A 19074-nucleotide genomic window follows, 5' to 3' on the forward strand; every position below is an offset into this window, starting at 1 on the left:
CGATTGTATTATTGGATGTATGACATCGCACATTTATGCTTGAGGAAGAGACATTCCTCCACACAAAAACACGTAAAAAAATGAAAATAAAAGGATTTTATAAGATGGGATTCTCTGTATAAAATTTTCTACCAGAATGACTGTATACATGATTTCTCCAGTAAACATTTTTTCCACACTAGTAAGCAGACCTCTCGTAGATCACTTTTCCTGCTCAAACACAGAAAGGATCATTCAACAAGGTTATACAATGTCTTCAAAAATTGTACACGAAAAGTGACAGAGCAATAAAAATGGGTATTGGCATGCGACTAGAACCTTCTGCCACCAAGATCAGCAAGCTACATCAGTCTGAGTTGCCACCTTCTACACGACTGCCCAATCTCACTATATCCTCAACAAGTATCTTTCCATCTGAATAAAAAGAACATAACAAGTAAATAAGAAACAAATCCAACCAGAGCTCTCAAAGTGGTATTGTGGAAGGTAGCAAGATCAGCAGATTGAATGTGTGCGAAATTTATGTTTTAGGGACATATCCATAGCCAACCAACCTGCATCTTTAGAAAGACTGCTGATCAATTCTTGCACCCCCTCTCTTCCTAATGTGTTCTTTAAATATGTAGCAGCTGCTGCAACTTCCTCTGGAGTCACTTTTCCGTCATAATCTCTGCAAGGATCACCATGGCCATGGGGAACTTTATCAACACAACTTATATACCATAAAAAAAATTACTCCTTTGGAGTATGTTATACAGTTAGATCCATACAAGACTAGACATCTCAACACTCAATTGTGGCTGTGGGTACCCAAATTTGGAGCCCTGTATTGATATCATAGATAATGTGACACTATATGTCAACACTCGAAAACAAGATGAAAACATTCAATTGTGACGAAAGGACTTATTATCTCATGAGGCTGAACAGGAAAAAGTAGCAACCATTTGTCGAAAAGACATAGTTGATACTGAAACCATGATCTGATTGAAGGAAAGAATAATAACTAACAAAATAGCTCATGGATTACCTGTCAAGTATTCTCCATTGATCACCAATTTTTGCATCAACGTCGTCAATTTCTTTCTCAAGCTTTTGAAGCATATCCTCAACCTAAAAAAAATTGGCAAGTTAACAAACATGCATTAGTTTAGCTGCACGGATATTTAAACATTATTTATTCACCCCAGTCCTGGCATATTCCTTATATAGTGCTGCCAGTTTTTTCATTTTCTTACTTCCTCAGCCTAGGCGTGAGGCTATCCATTACTTCTTATGGACTGCTAGGGAGAGACATACCTTATCTACAAGAGCAGAGGAAACATTGTTCTGTTCAGGAACTTCAGCATCATCCTTGCTTTCATCCCGAGCAGCTTTATATGCCTTCATTGCCTGCTCTTCGCCATCTGTTCCATCTCTATCCACCATGCTATTGTATAGCTCAATCTGAGAAGATGAAAAACCATCGATGTTTTACATACAAGTTGAGTTGAAGTTAAAAACATTAAAAAAAATGTTACGTTCCAAGTGGCAATATGGATTTTAAAATTTGAGAATTGAATACTATGAATGATTCAGAAGAATATTTGAAGTTCTGCGTAATGAACGCAGAGTTTTAAAGCCAATTCCGGAAGTAAATTGCACACAATAAAGCAATTACTTGAAAAAGGCCGATTTATCGCCTTTCCAGGCAACAAGGCACAAATTATAAAAGGTGTTATAATGGTTAAGAGTTGGTAAAAGAATGAGGTCAGCTAAATATTTTGTTCATCACCAAAAGTCAACCAATTAATATTCAACTGTAGCTGAATGGGAAGTCAAAAATACCTCACTATTCACGAGCCTCAGGAACTCTTCACGCTCCCTGCTCACTGACTGCAATAATAAAGCAAAGAAGAAATGTGGAAGGAGAACACATTTTATCCTCAAGAAACTCAAACAAGAAATTTCTTTATTACCGATGCAGAAGCCAAAACAGCTAATGCACGACTAAGTTGACAAAGCTGTTCTTGTTTATCCAGAGCTCTAGCTCTAGCTTGTTCTTGTGCTTCTCCTGCCGTCGGATTGCTCATTTCTTTCAAAGCAACATCAACTTCAGCATCAGCAGATTCATTTTTCCTGACTAATTCTTCTTCCTGTTTCTCTTCCTCCTCCTATAGCCCCATAAACGGATGGAAAAAAGGAGGAACATAAGATCAAGTGTTCTACAGTTTCAGGAGAAAATGTTCATAGGAACAAAAGTAAACAAATGATCAACCTTGATAAGTTCCTCCTGCATTTCAAGGTAGTCCAGCTTCCTCCTCCTTTCTGCAAGAGAATCTTCAGACGGCAATGACGTAACACCCACAGTATCCACAACCTCATCTGGAAGCGAGGACAAAGTAGCTTGAACTGCTTCCTCTGGCCTCATCCTTCCGGTCACAGTGAAAGCTCTGCGAACAGCATTAGCAGATGTATCAGAATTACACTGTGCAAGGATGTATAATGATAATTTTCGAATCAGACAGTGAACAATCTAGATGAGAAATTTAACCTGGAAAGAATTAAAAGTGAGGATGGAACAGAGTGATTCAGAGACAAATCTAGCCAATCTCGCAACTAAAAAGAGAGAGGTTAGTGGATGTAGGTCAAACCAATATATGTCCTATCACTGGCAAATCTTTCATCAGCATACAAATTTCTAATACAGTATTCACCATTTATAGAAGTTCATTCTTGAGTTGTAGTCTGTGTTAAACATTTCCATCCAAGACATTGTCAGAGTTCATGCTCAAGCAATATAACCAGTCATCTCATGCAATTCATGATATGTAAGGTTGCCACCCAGAAACCCTATAAACCCTGATAACAATTAAGTGATGTACTTGTGTTGTGATACAGACCTGTTGACGCATTTCCTCCACTGAAAATTCCCCAAGCATACCCCTCTCTCTACAATCTTCACGAAGCTCTGCCTCTGATAGAGATTCTACGCCCTCTGCTTGGATCATTATGTCATCTTTTTTTATGCTAAAAAGAGAACCCAAACAGACTTTAATAAGTACATATTCACATATAATACAGTTTGATTTAAAATTTTTTGAAGTCGGCTAACTAAGTAAAACAACAGATAATATTTCAAAGACCAAACTATAGCATAAAAGTTGATATCACCCACTAACAGAAGAAAGAATACAAAAGGTTGGGAGTATCAGGATTTATTTCAAGAGAATGTGTGGAAATGTCAGTACTATCATAGAAAATATCCTGTCAAAGGTAGAGCAGTTGCATAGTCAACGCAAGTTACGCTCATACAACACTCAACAGTTAACTTAAGTGATACTCCCTCCGTCCCCAAAGAATATGCATTTTGGGTTCGTCATGAGTTTTAATGCAAAATTGGTAAAGTAAGAGAGAGGTAGAGAGAAAAAGTAATTAAAGTATTATTAGTGGGGAATGGGAGTTTACAAAATTGGGAAGTGCATATTCTTGTGGGATGGACTAAAAAGGAAAGAGTGCATCTTCTTGTGGGACGGAGGGAGTAATACAGTGGCCTAAGCTGCAAAAATTGTGCAATATCTAATAGCAAAACGTCTATGTATCAAACAATTAACACAGGAAGGGGAAATAGCACACCTCTGCAATCTCTTCCGAAGCATATACCGCAAATAAGCATCGGTCCCGATAGGGCTCACTCCCATATACTTGCACATATTAACTAAACGAGGCCTGTCGAAAAGAAAATTGTACCAAATAGATTAATAATGGATTCAACAGAATGGCAATGAGACACAATCATAATCTTGAGAACGCAAACCTGCTGATATTATCTAGAGTGAGTTCATCATTGAACAACTTAGCAAATCCTAGAATTTCATCATTTGAGACACGAGCACCAGTTCTAATCTGTATAGAAAACATTAAATTTCATTGAAACTGGTGCCTCAGGAGGACTCTCTTTTTACTAATGATAATGATAATGATAATGTTCACTGACCCTGTTCAGAAACCCATCAAGATCTTCAGCCGTTCTCTTCACTTCTCCACTCCTTGAAGTTTGGACTTCTTTTGCCATCTCTTTGACAGTCTCTTGGAGAAACTTTGCATATTCTATTTTGGCTTTCAACCTCCTTTTTAGTGCTTCCTGCAAGTATAACATTCCAGATGAAGATTGCTTCTAGAAATATAACCAAATAAAGAAAGAACACTCAGCAAATATCTGCAAGACAGTGCGTGGAAACATACTAGTGATGATGATAATGATGATGATGTCACAAAATCTTACTTTCATCAGAGACGGAGTTAAAAGTTCTCATGACATATAAATCATCATTAAACACTGAAAGTATCTGGATTGAAACAAACAATTAATGACATTGTTAACCAAAAGATTTCATTTGATTCGACCACGAAGTGCCTCTCAGTTGGTAAGGTTAAGATGTTTCATGACATATAAATCATCTTAATGACAGGGATGAAAATACACGTAATTGAACAGCATCCCAAAGACGCCAATTGCCTTCTGATCCATACCTTTTCTTTCATCTTATCCTGGAAGGTTGAAGGTAGCATGTTAGGGAAGAGCTTGAGGAAAACAGGCAACAAAAATTCCATGAAAGGAACGATGATGAAAACAGCTACTGGGACTAGCCTAAAAACATCAGCAGTAGTTCTTGTAAGTTGTTGCCTCTCCCTTCTGGAGAGACTTCTTCCGCCAGCCAATTTCATTAATAATCTCGAACTGATCCTCACATCAGCCCCTAGAAGCTTAAATCCTAGCCAGTAATGTTTTAGCGTTGATACAAACTCACTTCTCCAGTGTATGAGTTTTTTGGCCCAGTCTTCCCTGTTTACATGATCATAGATGACACCTTTCTTCATTAGTTTAACATAAAAGTGGAGCATATAGATAGATTAAAAAGAATCTGACCTGCTCATGGAAGCCACAGCCCTTAGAGCTGGACCAATACCTAAAAATGTGGCCCATAGTTTCTTTAAGATCGGCTTAACAGTAATCTGAGATTCATGCAGTTTTTTAGCTTTGGCTTTGGCTTTTGCAGTACTTAGGCCCACAACAGCCTGATCACATTCTTCGGGAGAAGCTTCCTTTTTCCTTTTTGCAGTCATTTCTTCAATATCCTCATCATCATTTCCTGGGTCAGGCTGCCTTGCATTCGCAGTTGAAGCATAGCATCTAGATTGTGATATCATCCTAGCACCCATCAGGCAGTTGAAATCCAACCTTCCATTCCCATATCTTAGAGCTGTGATTTCATAAGCTTTAGGACTACAGACCCCTAAGGCTACAGGATTCAATGGTTTCTTGCAAAAAGTTGAATTCTTCTGTTTTTCTCTCAATAGATCTATGTTATGAGGATTGTGGTCTGTGATGGAGGCGTAGCTAGGAGAACAAGATTGACCACAACCAGATGTATGGAAAGTTTGAATAGAGCGAAGGGAGAGACTCAAGTAATCTGAAAGAGTCTTTCTCCTTCTCAAAATCACTCCAGAGGCCATTATCTCCTCTCTTCACCTGAATAAAATCAAAGACAGACTTCACCAACCCAAAAGGCCAAGCTACGAAACAAGAAAGATAAATGAATAGGAAAACTATATCAGAACGTGTATCATCATATTACTTATCTGAATACGATATAATATAAATATAATATTATAGCCCATTCGGTTATAATTATATACTCCATCCGTCCACCATTATGTGTCCCAGTTTTCCATTTTGGTTCGTCCCATATTAATTTTCCTACTTCACTTTATACCACTTTTGGTAGTGGACCATACAGTCCACTAAATCATTCTCACTCACATTTTATTATAAAACTAGTAGGTAATTAACTACTGAACACGACAAAACATAATCAGGTAACAAGCACCTATCTAAAGAAGTGAATTTTGTTTACAAAGGTCATGATAGAAGATAGATTAGACTGTAGAAGTTGCTCAATCTTTTATTTAGAACAGAAGTTGTTATGCTTTAACAATAGCTTACCATCGATTCGCGGTACTCATGTCAGTCAAACAAAAAGGTACGGGGTTATATTTCATTCCCATCAGTAATAATTAAGATTTCACATGCAAGGTTTCAAAAGTAATTACTTGTACCCTGGGGAGCATACCAGAGTTGAATAAAAATATATATTTTCAGTCTCAAGTGGCCTTAAAAAAGACAATTGATGAACCATTCAACAAAAATGACGTCAATTGCCTTGCACAATACTCCATCTCTCTCAAGGCAGTTAAGCAGCAATCAGATTCATCTGCTTATAGATATTGCAGGGGCGTGACTTGTTAGATACTCTACTGGATTCATACACCCCATAGGGCATCTATTAGGTGTGGAACGAATTCCAACCGTTGTTCATTAGTTAAATAAAGCACTAACTCTGTCATATAGAAATTACCAAAACAACAAAGAGAAACTAGCGAGTACATCCAGAGAGATTCAGAAAGAAATTACAGAACATACGAACACCTCCGCTATATGTGCACATATATGCCTAGAAATTCAACAAAACAATGAAACAACCCCTTGGTACATCGACAAACCTAGAGTCAATAAACTATAGAAAAAACATAACAGGAGCGTATATACAACGAAATTCGACTGATACAGAGCTGCAATCTTGGAGTTGAAAGATGATACATTTTGCAGTAACAATCAGTAAGCCAAATCAAATATAAACAAAAAAAAAAACAAAAAAAATGAACATAATTGAAACTATTGACCATCTAACCTCGAGAGCAAAAAAAACCACAATCGCAAGCAATCGACAAACAACTTCTTAAAATGAAAAAATATATTAAAAAAAGAAAGAAAGAAATTCAGTTTTCCAGCACATTAGGTGCTTATGCGAACGTGTTATGTGTGTGTGAGAAAATGTAGGGAGGGAGAGAGAGGTTACTCACAGATTGTTAGGAAAGCAGCAAGAAAATGATGAACGAATGTGGAGAAGAAAATCGACAGGATTTGGAACTATTTTGAATGAAATAGAAAGAGATGAAGTAATTGATCAGGGGTTTGGGGAGGTTTTGGAATGGGGAATGTATACTTGTTTTTGCTTATATGCCAAATTTGTTCAATGTTACATTTGAGTCATCCCATTTATCACACATATCATTTCCCTCCTTTCATGTATGATATATTAGAAATTCAGCCCCAAAAGGTTGTGACTTGTGACTATCCCATCCAAAAGCATGTCACTAAAATTTGTTCTTTTTCACCACACTTATTATCTAGTAGTAATTCTTTACATCAAAACAATATCCATAACCCATCTCTTCATTAACTCTTCATAGATCCCACATCAATTTTCTATTCATTTTTTATTTGAATTTGTTTATTATAAAATTTAATAGGAGTATACAATTAATTATAACTATATGATTAAAATACTTAATCATCCTCTAATGAGATTCGAATTGTTGTGAGCAAATTGTGCTCATTTGGGTACTTATATCTTTATGCAAAAGACTAAACAAGACACTTCTATCCATCCCGCTCCTCCGAAGGTATCGGGGGTGCACTGCTCGAACCGCCGGTTTTCCCTTGCCTCATACCCATGGATGTAGCCTCGCTGCTTGTTGAATAATGACTCGTCTTAGTGTGCTTTGAGCATTTCAGCCCCAGCCGTGAGCTCGAAGGCGATTCTATGTCACCCGCCCACTTGTCGATGCGAGAAACTTTTTTCCAAGTTAAGATACATTTGAAAGTCTTGTTGTTGTCAGTTTTATAGATTTTGAAAGCAGATTTCAAACTATTTGCATCAGTAGATCCACAAGCCAATTGTTTTTCCTCGTTGTTGTAAATGATGCAGAAGTTTTGAATTTCATAACTCGCTCGACCAAAATGAGTCTGAATCTTCTTGTAAGAGTGTATAGGAGTCCTATCGGGTCGAATTGTATGCCCCAATAATTCTCTCTAAAATATCTTCTCCTTATGGTTGTCTCCTACGATTGGATCTTCTGCGACGTAAACTTCAAAGATCATCCTAGTTTTATCTAAGGACGTAGGAAACACAAGCGGAAGAGATCTCGATGACGGAAGAAAGCTTGTCATATAGATGTTGACCATTTCCTTTAAGGTTTTTCATCCAAATTTTTAAATCTAAGTACATAATTTTTTTTTGTCACAATTGTTTTCTCCAAATGGAGCTGGCGTGTTCATAACAAGTGTCAATATGAAAAATTCGTTGTATCATCATAACGACTTGTTTTAATAGAAGAAGATAATTTGTCTATAAATACACAAACTTTCATTATTTTTTTGTGTTCACCAAAAAAGTTTTAAATATAAATACTAAGAACTTTGGATTTTTATTATTTTTTCCTATAAATTATTTTTTTTTTCAAATTAAAGTTGATGTGTTCATCGCAAGTGACAAATGACAAAATTTTGATAATTAGTTTTGATAAAATAAGGTAATTTAGATTGAGAATTAGGGATTAGGGTTGAGATTTCACTGTGAAAACTTGTGTACCCCAAACCATTTTTTTAATATAATAAGGTACTTGAGAATTTGAGATTGAGATATTAGGATTGATAACTGCTTCGATGGGAAACTTGGTTTTCAAATAATATCTCAAAATCATTTTCTGATTGTTCTATATATAAATTTCAAACCTAAAAAAATTGCTAAATTTTTTCTAAAGGTGGCCTCTTTAATTTTAAGCCTCAAAATATACATTTCTTAATTTCCATATACTTATCCTTTTAAGACGTTATTAATTTAAAGAATAGTAAGAACTCAAATCTTAATTATATATAGTTAGAAATTTGCCGAGGTCGTATCAATATGCAGAAAGGCAAATATTTGGATCCCTCATTATCAATATAGAGTAGGAATTGAATTTATATTAAATACAACACTGTTTATGTGGTTGGAGTAATAAATAAAATTTGTAAGGCAAAGAAATGAAAGGGTATTAACATTAACTCACATACAAGTACGGCAACAAAAAATATGCACATATAAACTCAACTCCGATTATATTACAGTGTGTAAATACAAACGCTCTTGGGCTTATGTGTGTGCCCCTTCACTGGCTCATAATCCTGCATTACTTTCTTTGAACGTGGCGTACTGTACAGGCTTCTTACGTTCAAAGAAAGTAATGGATTATCGTCGGATACACCCCCCCCCCCTTATTTCCTGCACAACGATACATCTTATTAATCATCACACGCCTCATTTAGTCCATTTTTGTTTCTCAGTTTCAGCAAAATCCCTTATTAGGCGTGCTTCTCACTTTAAATACTCGCCTTATCTCATGTATTTGTATTCGAAAAATTTAATAAAAAATCTTTAGCTTGACAATGCACCCAAACATAGTCACATAGTGACAAACTGGATAGCCAGTTTTATCATGTTTTCGTTTTTTGCTTTGTGCTATAATTCGTATAAAAAGAAAGAACGTGTGAGCATACCAGGGGAGTTTGAAAGTGTCCTTCCACCATCCTTGCTTGGAGCATGTCATGACAATCTTATCCAATCGTATTATGATCTGTGAGAATGTCGGCCTCACACTGGGACTTGAATGCCAGCATTCCTCGATCAACCTGGGATACACCACCAGCATTAGACGTGAAAAACAGCAGCCGTTTTTGTGAAACTCAATTCTATGCCTTTCTTCTTTGATCAAGTGAATAACTCACTCTTTCAATTCTGGAGGAAAAGATTTATTAGATCTTGACTTAAATGATGGTCTCTTCCCTTCTAAGCAAATCACCTTAGCAGCGTCCTCAGGAGATTTTGAAGAAAATGGCGGAGAGCCCTCCATCATCTGGTATAAGAAGTGTGGCAGACGATTTTAAACTTTAATCATATCATATATCTCAAATACATTGTTCAAATATGTGTACTCTTCAGCATTTAGTTGAAGTATACCTCAAATAGCATAACACCAAAAGAGTACACGTCCACACTTCTGTCAAATGCTTCGTTGTTGTACACCTCCGGTGCTAAGTACACATCTACATATAGCATATATATAGAAAACAAAAAGATCGTAAACTACTTTATATATGATCATGTTTAATCAAGCATAGCCTGGAGAAACTAGCCAAACTGGTAGAAATTTCCATTTACTGAAAAGTAACTTGAACTAGAGAAACTAGTAATACTAGTTATGTGAGAACTGTGAAGACTGAAGACTCACTTGAACGATCTGTGGCTTCAGGCTGCAAAAGTTTTACTCTATCAGGTGCCTGTGCTGACAACCTAGTAACACCGAACCCTGCAACCTTCAGCTGCCCTCCAAAATCCAGCAAAATATTTCTGGCACCTTACAAAAATTGCAAATATTAAAAAAACGTGTATTGTAAAGGAAATACTCCGTCTAAGTGGAAAACATTCAGACACTCTAACCAACTTAAGCATTCCTTACTTTGGCTTTAAATCGCAATGTATGATTGGTTCGGGCTTGCACTCGTGAAGACAATTCATGCCCCTGCAAAAAATGAACATCATATAGAAAAACAGAATGCAACAAATATAGAAGTAACTTAGAAGTTCAACCAGAGAGCTGGAGAAGAAAAAATGTTTCTCAACTGAGCAAAAAGCACTATGAAAAAAATAATGAAGCAACTAGCAAAGAGCAGCAAAAGAGCAATATAGATAGAAAAAACAGCACAAGCATGCACTTATTGAGCAGATTAACAGCACAGGTGGAGTATCTCTATGTGAATCAGCACAAGTACCTGGCAATTTCAAGAGCAAATCTTAATGCCTTAGACGTGGATAGACGCCCTTTCTTTTGAAGGTAACTAGCAAGGTCACCCTGAAAAAATTGAAGCATAAATAAGCAAAGTGGTTACTAGGGGGAAACTATACACAACATATTATCTGTCGATCCCACGAGAGACTCTAAAAACTAAACAAGCCAAACAATACTGTATAATCAAATTCATCATTACATACGAATGCGCAAAGCAGAAGTCAAAATGCCATAAGATGGTTAAGATAGCTAATACTAAAGGAAGCAAACAACAAATACAGAGCTACACCGGTTTATAGAGGTGCAATGTATATATGCCTTGGAAGTGGGTTAGAGAGAGAGAGAGAGAGAGAGAGAGAGATGATTACTTTTGAATTATACTCCATAACAATCATCATAGGTATATTTTGGGTGACAGCACCAATAAACTGAACCACGTTAGGGTGCCGAACCTTTTCTAACAAGGTTAATTCATGCCTGAACACATTTCTGCAGAGTAGGGCATAATAATTAGTTCAGTTCATGAAGTCATACACAGACAGGAAAATAAAATACTAGGTACTAGTATAACAAAAAGAAAGAAAACATGATGATTTAATAATACTCTATCAGATTTCATGGCAGTATTAATGCACATTTTTTACAGCTTGCATTCAGACTACAAATTATGATAACACATCAGAGTATGCTAATTGGTAAGGAAGCCGATGTCAAATATAAAAGAATATGGAATTATTGTTCAGCTTTTTGCCTCTAAAAATTGTAAAAAGCCTATTTTATTATCCAAATAGCCCCTTTCCATGCCAATAGATAAAAGAAAACCAAGACTGGGAACTATTGTGAATGACATATGAGTACTAAACAGTTTCTAGAATTTACTGAAAGATTTCGTTCTTAGCAGGTAACTGTGACATGACAATCTCGCAAAATAAGGATGCCGATAATGCATTTCAATGAAACATCACTGCTTTGTGAAACACTATCTACACATTCAATTCGTTAAGTTCATCTAACTCCCATGCACATTAAGAGCTCGCTCATTTCTCTTTTAACATAGTACTATAAATTGGCCAATACTGCTTTAGGTGGCCAATTTAGTATTTGTATAAAGATGCATAGATATACAAAATGAGATTTGTTTACTAAAAATGAAACTAAATAGATAAGCTAGAACTAAAGCTGGAAAGAAAGCAGCACATACATCGAGTCATGATCTGCATGGCTATCCTTGTCGAGTATCTTCACTGAAACTTTAGTGCCATTCCATTTAGCAACTTGATAAGATCCCTGTTCACAGATACCATACGTAAAATCAGCCTATCGAATTAACTAAGCATGATACCATGCAATCATTTCCTTTCATGAGAACAATTTGAGACATTTTGATAATCAACAACATAGAGAAGCCACAATAGCTCTTTATGCCTGATAATCCATTAAGTCAAAGCAATATGTCATACATATTACATACAAATATATTGACAAGCCATTAAATTTCTATTTGGAGTACAAAGGTACAATGTTCTGGTAGTTGCACGGAAGACCATACCTTAGATATGCCATCACCTCTTCGTATTTGAATATCTAATGGATTGAGCTCATACTCTGGAACTTCACGAGGATTTGCAACCGTCATGGGTGTCTTTTTGGTTTTCTGAGAATACGAAACAAATTTATATTAGTGACTGTAAAAAGGAAATAAGCTTCTCCACAAAATGATTTTCATACTTACTGGAACGTTAGCTCCACGAGATTTCAACATATTAAAAACTTCCACATTTCCATAATATTTGGCATCAGCGGCAGCCTGCCATGATCAATATGTAAATCTATCAAAATTAATATGTTGGAAACCTCATCAAGTTTCATAAGAAGGCGAATGATACTCAAGTGCATCAATCAAGTTTCATCAAGTCCAGTGGCACAATAAAACTATCCATCAATCAAGCACCATTAAATCTTAGTTTGGCAAATGCAGAGCACAACAAATTAATCAGTACCGTGCTGCCCCATCGATCCCGAGCATCGATATTGGCCTTCCTGCTCAATAAAAGCCTGGCGACCTCGACGTGACCCTCGCAGGCAGCGATGTGCAGCGCTGTCCGGCCATCCAAATCAATGCTGTTGACATCAATCCCTTCATCCAGCAAATCCCGCAACCCATCCACGTCGCCCTTGCACGCCATGAACAGCAGCTGCATTGTGCTGTCGAGGTTGCTCGGCACAGTCATCTCCTCCTCGGCGCAGTCTTCCGTCACCGGAGTCCGCCGTATGGGGTCCATCGACGACTGCCGCCCGAAGCTGAACCGGAAATTGTTCCGCCGCGGATCCATCGAGTTCTGCCGCTGGAAACTGAATCTCCGGCTCATCTTCAACGACCCCGTCGAGAACTGGCGCGAGATCCCGCGCTTCAACTGCGACGCAATATCCATCACTCACAATTGATCGCCAACTGTTTCGAATCACAACAACACCATAACCCCCACCCGATTAATATTAGGGCCAGGGAAAATCCCCTTCTATTACGTTAAAATGAGATTGAATTTGCGGCGTTTCGCCTCAAAATAAATTCCGAAAACAGAGTGATTTCTCTTCAAAGCAACACTGTGCCTTGAATTTCTGTGTCAAATGAAATGTTGTGGGAAATGAGGTAATCGATATACTTCCGTTGAAGAATTTTCAAGGAGAAGGGAATTAGCAGTATTTTTTTATTTCAAGTTGTTTAGGTTGGAATTTGGGAGAGTGGATCGATCGTTAGAGAGCTGGAGAAAAAAGCAGCCCTCAAACGAAAAGGGGGAAATGAATGAAGGAAGGAAAAAGGAATGGATCTGATTGAGTGAGTGAGTAAGAGGAAGAGGGGCCAGAAATTAGGGGAAGAGAATAGAAAGAAGAAAGGTGAAAATGAAGAGACCATATTTTGCATGTAATTTATTCCACTCGATCGCCGATAATCCGGAAAGATCTTCTTTGCTACGTACCTACTTCACATTGCAACTTGATCACCGTTTACTCACTCTACTTCATACTCTTTTTCTTTTTGTTTTTTTCCCCACATTTTTTTCTTAAATGCAAATAATAATCTTTATTTTCAACTCACAAAGTAATAATGAAATAAAATTAGGATGAAAAGGAATTGATTCGCTTTATGAGGGGTAAAATCAAACAATTCTACTACAAAATTATCCTATTTGATATGTGAGTGAGGTCTGTAAAAATAGAGTGGTTATTGTCATCCAATATCGTGGTTCTTTGTAAATTTTAATTTTATTTAGCAAAAAATATCACCAACTTTGACTACGATTTTAATTTTCACCCGTTAGATGTGGCAAAATTTTGCACAGGCGGCTTGTTGAGACTAGTGAGAAAGTTGATGCGGATTATGAAGAACTATGTTGAAGAGAGAAAAAGAGAATGGTGAGAATGAGGTGGAGGTGGAGATGTAGATGAAAGAGAATGAAATAGTAAAATCCTAATGATTAATTATATGTCATTTGTTCTTTTTAATTAGTTTATGTTCTATCTCATCAATTAAATGCCAATTCGCTTTCCATGTTGTTTTTAATAAATTGGAATCTGTCGTTAGTGGGAATTGATACTCCGATAAAAAATCATGATATTCTTTGTTAAGTTTAATGTTGGTAGGCCTTTTTTAAAAAAACTACGTGATATTATATGTTAATAACCAAAAAAAAAACAATGGAAAAAAGAACTTAGATTAGCAATAATGAAAAGAGCATCAAAAGCGAAATGATATTATTGAGTAGTATGATTTGTAGGATCGCATTAGCAAAATTGATGAAAGCATAAAAGAGACGTTTGAAATGAAGACACATGGGACTGAAGTCCGTGTAGGGTATAGTTTGAAGTGGACAAAAGTAGTAAGTTAACCAGCTAGAAACATGATTTGTTGCCAACTTGGCTAAGATTAAAACATGGTGGGAGTTTGACTTGGTCATTATGATATCTATTCATTATTGCAAGAATAATTTAAACTATTACTCTAAAGTCTACTCCGATATGGAGTATTCAAGTCAAGTAAGTAGCTCAACTAATTTTCCATTATTATCATAGATAATGAATAATAAGCTATCCGCTCAAGATAGTTTGGACATTTGTTTTGGATATAAGAGTTAAAAATTGATGTATTAAAGATTAAAGTGGAGAGAATAATGTAAGAAATGAAATAAAGTTTTTGTAAAAAAAGAAAATAATTTAACTATCTTGTAACCACTAAAAAAAGAATAAGACTCAACTACTTTGAGACGGGGGAGCATAAATATATAAAACTAGCCAAAACAAAAAATACATATGAACTCACATTGGACTTGGGAATAACCACCCTCTGATTTCTACCACGTCAAGGTGATATTCCATTTGCTCTTCTAGTTTCTACCATCAAAGTAATATCACCCTGATTGCAGAATATATCGGACTAGTAGAATATAACCGATTATTCGAAAGTCATTGTTCTTAATAACCTTCATATAGCTATCCAAAACAAATTTTTAATAAATACTCCATCCATTTACAAGTAGGAGTCCATCACTTTTTCATCATAAATTTTTAAAAAGTACGTGTTGATGAAAATTCCTGGAAGCTTTATAATAAAAAATGAGTGATATGAATAAGTGGAATATGTATAAAGGTGAGAAATATACCCAAAATCCGAATATTTAATCCGGACCACATTGATTTTCAAAATTTGGATTGAATTCTTTTTTTCGAAATTCGGATTGATTTGGATTTTATTTTAAGCTAATTATGGATTTTCAAATCGGTTCGGATCTAGTACTCCAATCGCTTTTTCTTTTTATATCTCTTACTCCCTCCGTCCCATCTCAAGTGATTGACTGCTTTTTGGCACATGATTGGGGAAAATGCTAATAAATAGTTAAAGTGAAGGGAAAGTAAAATAATTAATAGAATAATATATATACAACTCTCTTCTTTATTATTCTATCTTTTACTTTACTTTCTCTCCACTTTAACTATTTATTATCATTTTCGCAAAACAATAAAACACCGACAAAAAAGAAATCAATCACTTGAGCTGGAATTGAGGGAGTATTATATTTTATTAATTTTGTATCAAAACTCGTACTATTTCTAAATTTTTTTATTTTTATGAGAATTTTGCTCGTACTCAAATGTCCATCTTAACAAGATGGACTTTCTTAAGAACAATAGCTAAAAGAAATTAATAATGGCATACCGATTGATAATATAATTAAGATAGAGACTCACACGTGAATTCCACCACATGTATGTCTTGTGATTCAGCAAACAATTCATAATTACATATGCATATTGGGGATGTTTGGTTCCCATGATGGGATATTATTACGTTAGATACTTTATATAGTGTTTGATTGCTGAGACTGTAAAGCATGAATAATTAATCATATGCATTTGCTATTTGTGTTGTAGCATGCAATTGTTGATTCAAGCCAATTTTGCCCCTTCACATTTTATTAGTAATACGTATAGATTTAAAAACACTTCAGACCGGGCCTGGGCCTATGGCCCTAACAATTTTAAATAATTTATACTGGCCCAATTGGTTAAGGTATGACCTCCTGTGCATTTTTATTTTCAGTTATGTTTCCACTTATTAATTTTCTCCTTATAATTATTATTATTGACAAATTTTCTATTTTTTATGCCCCCAGACAATCCACTAATAAACTTATTTCGGATGCTATTCATTATTTAAGTTAATTGACTTTGCAATTTTTAATTATTAAGAAAATTAAAATATTTGCATAATCGAATAAAGAGCCCCCATTATATGCAAACCCATCCAAACCAAAATTACTCTTTCACATTCCTGCTGCTGCTTCTTCTCCAAATCTCCAAATCGAGAGCCGATTCATCTCCATCTGCATTTCATCTCAATCTCTACTGTATTTCATCAACAAGCCGATTCAACTACAATCGAGGACATCAGTTTACTTCTCATTCCCTCTCTGCCTCCATCGACGACACCGTCGTCCACCCCGGACTTCATCACCAACTGATTCAACTACAGTCATCCCCAATCCAATGATTCGAAATGGTTGACACACACAAATCATCGACCGAAGAAGGTAATACACCTTTAAAGCTTTGCAGAGTTCTTAATCTTAACTTACTTCATATAATTTCTAAATTGGTTTCTGATTTTTGTCAAAATAGTCCACAATATACTCGTAAGCTGGCGGCTAAATCAACGCCGGTCAAACAATCAACTCGCAAGCCCGATGCATATACTAGAAGCAAAGTTCCTGAGCCAGAAGGTGAAATAAAGTTAAAGCCTATTTGTTTTGAAGTAGTAATTTGATAGATTGAAGTTAAAGCCCGGTGCATTTTTATGGATGAACTATATATAATTATGGATGATATGTTGTATTTTTATGCTGTGTATACAAGAAAGGAATTATGTAATTCGACTGAAATACCTCATAAAGAAGGTATAAAAATGAAGTTAAAGTATATATGCATAGGTATAAGATCTAGAGGATGTGATGTGTGAACTCACTGTGTTGTAACAAACCTCATGGAATGAGATGTTATACTTATTATATGAAGTAAATGCACATATTACTGAATTATTGATATATTTTGATGGAGTAATATAATTATTATAAGTTAAAATGTCCTGTTTTATAAATATGAACTTAACTAGTTAAAACCTATTTGTTCTGAAGTATTGAATTGGTATGATGAAGTTAATTGTGTATTAAATGAAGTAATATAAACTAAATATCCTATTTGATAGAAGTATCAAGACTCTATCAATGAACAATCTATAATTGTTGATCATGTACAGTTGAAGCTTTCATGGTTGTTTTTTTGCTAACATCAATGCAACAATGCAGGTTTGGAAGCTAAAGGGATCCTCATTAGGTCATGATGCACAACAATAGATATTAAATCAATTATAATAAATTAATTAAACTATCTGCTAGCTTAAATGTCAACATTTTACAAATCAGATACACCATGGAGGTCATGTAAACCATTTTGATGCTAATTTTTGGGGATCTGGTTTATAGTCTGTTGTGCATAACACAGTTTATTATGTTCTATTTTGTGAGATGATTTTCTATATTGATTTTTTTGAAAAAGAGAAAAATAATTTAAATTGAACTATGTAAGACTTTTAGATGGGATGAAATAACTATTTGAGTTGTGAAATGCAAATTAAATGGGATGAAAGTTATGAAAAAATCGAGTTGTTAATATAATACTAGAAGCTAGCTAGTAGAAAAGATGAATTAATAAAATATGATAAAAATATATAATTTAAATTATTTTTAGTCATGTAACTTTAAAATGGATGGATTATCTACTTTATTAAATTGCTTAATTGCAAGGGTTAAATCGTTATTAGGTGAAATAAAAGAGTTATAAACGTATAGACCGGGCGTTGATTGAAAAAATAATCCTACCAAATCAAACCACTACCACTTACTCACTTGATCCTCGACTCACCTTATATAGGTCGAGTTAACAAAATGTCAATGATGCAAATATAAGAAAAATTAACTGTTGGAAGAAGTGGTCTAATTCTATTTTTTCTCCCCATTCTAATTTATAAGCACAACGGATAGACAAACCTTCTCAATATGCAAAAATATATTTAGAGCAAAATATACTAGTAATACCTAATATAGACAAATGAATGAGATGACAATGAAAAACAATAATAGAAAATAGAAATACCAAGATTTTGCATGGAGAAAACCCGCCACTCTACCAAATCTGCTATCACTAAAGTGAAATTACAACCAAGAATTTTATAATGATACCTACTCTTTAACAACACAAAAAATTTACACAAGATAATCAACACAACTCCAAAATAGATGAAATAAAAATCTTAAAAAATATAAGCCACATTAAAAAGTTAATAACTGAAGATCTAAGTCTAACTATTAAAGTTCATTTTTTTCGGTTAGAATGAAGCTTGACGTCCTATTAAAATTTCAAGATGATCGGACAATGTTTAAACATCCGATTTTGACGAAAACCTAGGTATGCTGTGGAAAAACTTGGAAAGCACAATCTTCTTTATTTTTATATGTTTTTCTCAATCTATTTCTCAATATGGACGGTTCCTACACTAAATATTTTTTTGTAACTTTTCATTTGACCTAGTTAAGTGATTGGATGCGCCAATTTCATTAAATGAGTTTTTTTTCCTCACAAGTTAGCATCCCTAACTCCATATAACCTAATTTAAGAGATTACATTTTTTTAGAGGGCTACGATATTATCCAACGAAATTCATGCAAAAAGAAAGAGTTCGATCGTTTACCCGAAAAGTCACGAAAAGTTATCTGCTCTTATAATATATTAGGAGAGAAATACTGCTTGGAAAAC

General features: G+C 35.2%; 2 protein-coding genes and 1 long non-coding RNA gene across 5 annotated transcripts; 1 reads left to right on the forward strand and 2 right to left on the reverse strand.

The window, feature by feature from the left end:
• Positions 1 to 81: 81 nt before the first annotated feature.
• On the reverse strand, positions 82 to 7023 carry LOC125222479 (mitochondrial proton/calcium exchanger protein-like). 2 transcript variants are annotated; one of them, XM_048125118.1, is made up of 16 exons: positions 6904 to 7023; positions 4910 to 5512; positions 4513 to 4825; positions 3977 to 4123; positions 3797 to 3885; positions 3616 to 3708; positions 2883 to 3009; positions 2534 to 2598; positions 2258 to 2432; positions 1959 to 2153; positions 1828 to 1875; positions 1300 to 1446; positions 1031 to 1113; positions 555 to 670; positions 319 to 414; positions 82 to 210 (listed from the first exon to the last, which is right to left on the reverse strand). In XM_048125118.1, the coding sequence occupies exons 2-15, from the start codon at positions 5494 to 5496 to the stop codon at positions 347 to 349; spliced, it is 2253 nt and encodes a 750-aa protein (XP_047981075.1). In that variant the 5' UTR covers positions 5497 to 5512; positions 6904 to 7023; the 3' UTR covers positions 82 to 210; positions 319 to 346. The 2 variants fall into 2 exon arrangements, with proteins under 2 accessions (XP_047981075.1, XP_047981076.1); XM_048125119.1 differs by lacking the exons at positions 82 to 210; positions 319 to 414 and adding an exon at positions 771 to 824 and having other exon boundaries at positions 580 to 670.
• Positions 7024 to 8903: 1880 nt separating this feature from the next.
• On the reverse strand, positions 8904 to 13616 carry LOC125217850 (integrin-linked protein kinase 1-like). 2 transcript variants are annotated; one of them, XM_048119409.1, is made up of 12 exons: positions 12711 to 13614; positions 12443 to 12517; positions 12260 to 12364; positions 11912 to 11997; positions 11079 to 11199; positions 10694 to 10773; positions 10381 to 10443; positions 10153 to 10271; positions 9882 to 9967; positions 9650 to 9777; positions 9422 to 9553; positions 8904 to 9146 (listed from the first exon to the last, which is right to left on the reverse strand). In XM_048119409.1, the coding sequence occupies exons 1-12, from the start codon at positions 13140 to 13142 to the stop codon at positions 9140 to 9142; spliced, it is 1434 nt and encodes a 477-aa protein (XP_047975366.1). In that variant the 5' UTR covers positions 13143 to 13614; the 3' UTR covers positions 8904 to 9139. The 2 variants fall into 2 exon arrangements, with proteins under 2 accessions (XP_047975366.1, XP_047975365.1); XM_048119408.1 differs by having other exon boundaries at positions 8904 to 9553; positions 12711 to 13616.
• Positions 13617 to 16555: 2939 nt separating this feature from the next.
• LOC125218712 lies at positions 16556 to 17702 on the forward strand. The gene is made up of 3 exons (XR_007176006.1): positions 16556 to 16796; positions 16885 to 16985; positions 17568 to 17702. It is a non-coding gene; the product is annotated as an uncharacterized LOC125218712 (long non-coding RNA).
• The last annotated feature ends 1372 nt before the right edge of the window (positions 17703 to 19074 follow it).

The sequence above is a fragment of the Salvia hispanica genome, chromosome 4 (genome assembly GCF_023119035.1).
Source record: "Salvia hispanica cultivar TCC Black 2014 chromosome 4, UniMelb_Shisp_WGS_1.0, whole genome shotgun sequence".
Classification (NCBI taxonomy): domain Eukaryota; kingdom Viridiplantae; phylum Streptophyta; class Magnoliopsida; order Lamiales; family Lamiaceae; genus Salvia; species Salvia hispanica.

What these genes read in the sequence shown, in the direction of transcription:
- LOC125222479 (XM_048125118.1), bottom strand. Translation starts at nt 5,496, where the DNA reads ATGGCCTCTGGAGTGATTTTGAGAAGGAGAAAGACTCTTTCAGATTAC. An exon ending in ACTCTAGATAATATCAGCAG is followed by an intron (nt 3,709 to 3,796) that starts GTTTGCGTTCTC and finishes TCTTTTCGACAG; the next exon opens with GCCTCGTTTAGTTAATATGT. An exon ending in CAGTCTTTCTAAAGATGCAG is followed by an intron (nt 415 to 554) that starts GTTGGTTGGCTA and finishes CTTTTTATTCAG; the next exon opens with ATGGAAAGATACTTGTTGAG.
- LOC125217850 (XM_048119408.1), bottom strand. Translation starts at nt 13,142, where the DNA reads ATGGATATTGCGTCGCAGTTGAAGCGCGGGATCTCGCGCCAGTTCTCG. An exon ending in TTTGCTCTTGAAATTGCCAG is followed by an intron (nt 10,444 to 10,693) that starts GTACTTGTGCTG and finishes CATTTTTTGCAG; the next exon opens with GGGCATGAATTGTCTTCACG. An exon ending in TTGGTGTTATGCTATTTGAG is followed by an intron (nt 9,778 to 9,881) that starts GTATACTTCAAC and finishes TTCTTATACCAG; the next exon opens with ATGATGGAGGGCTCTCCGCC.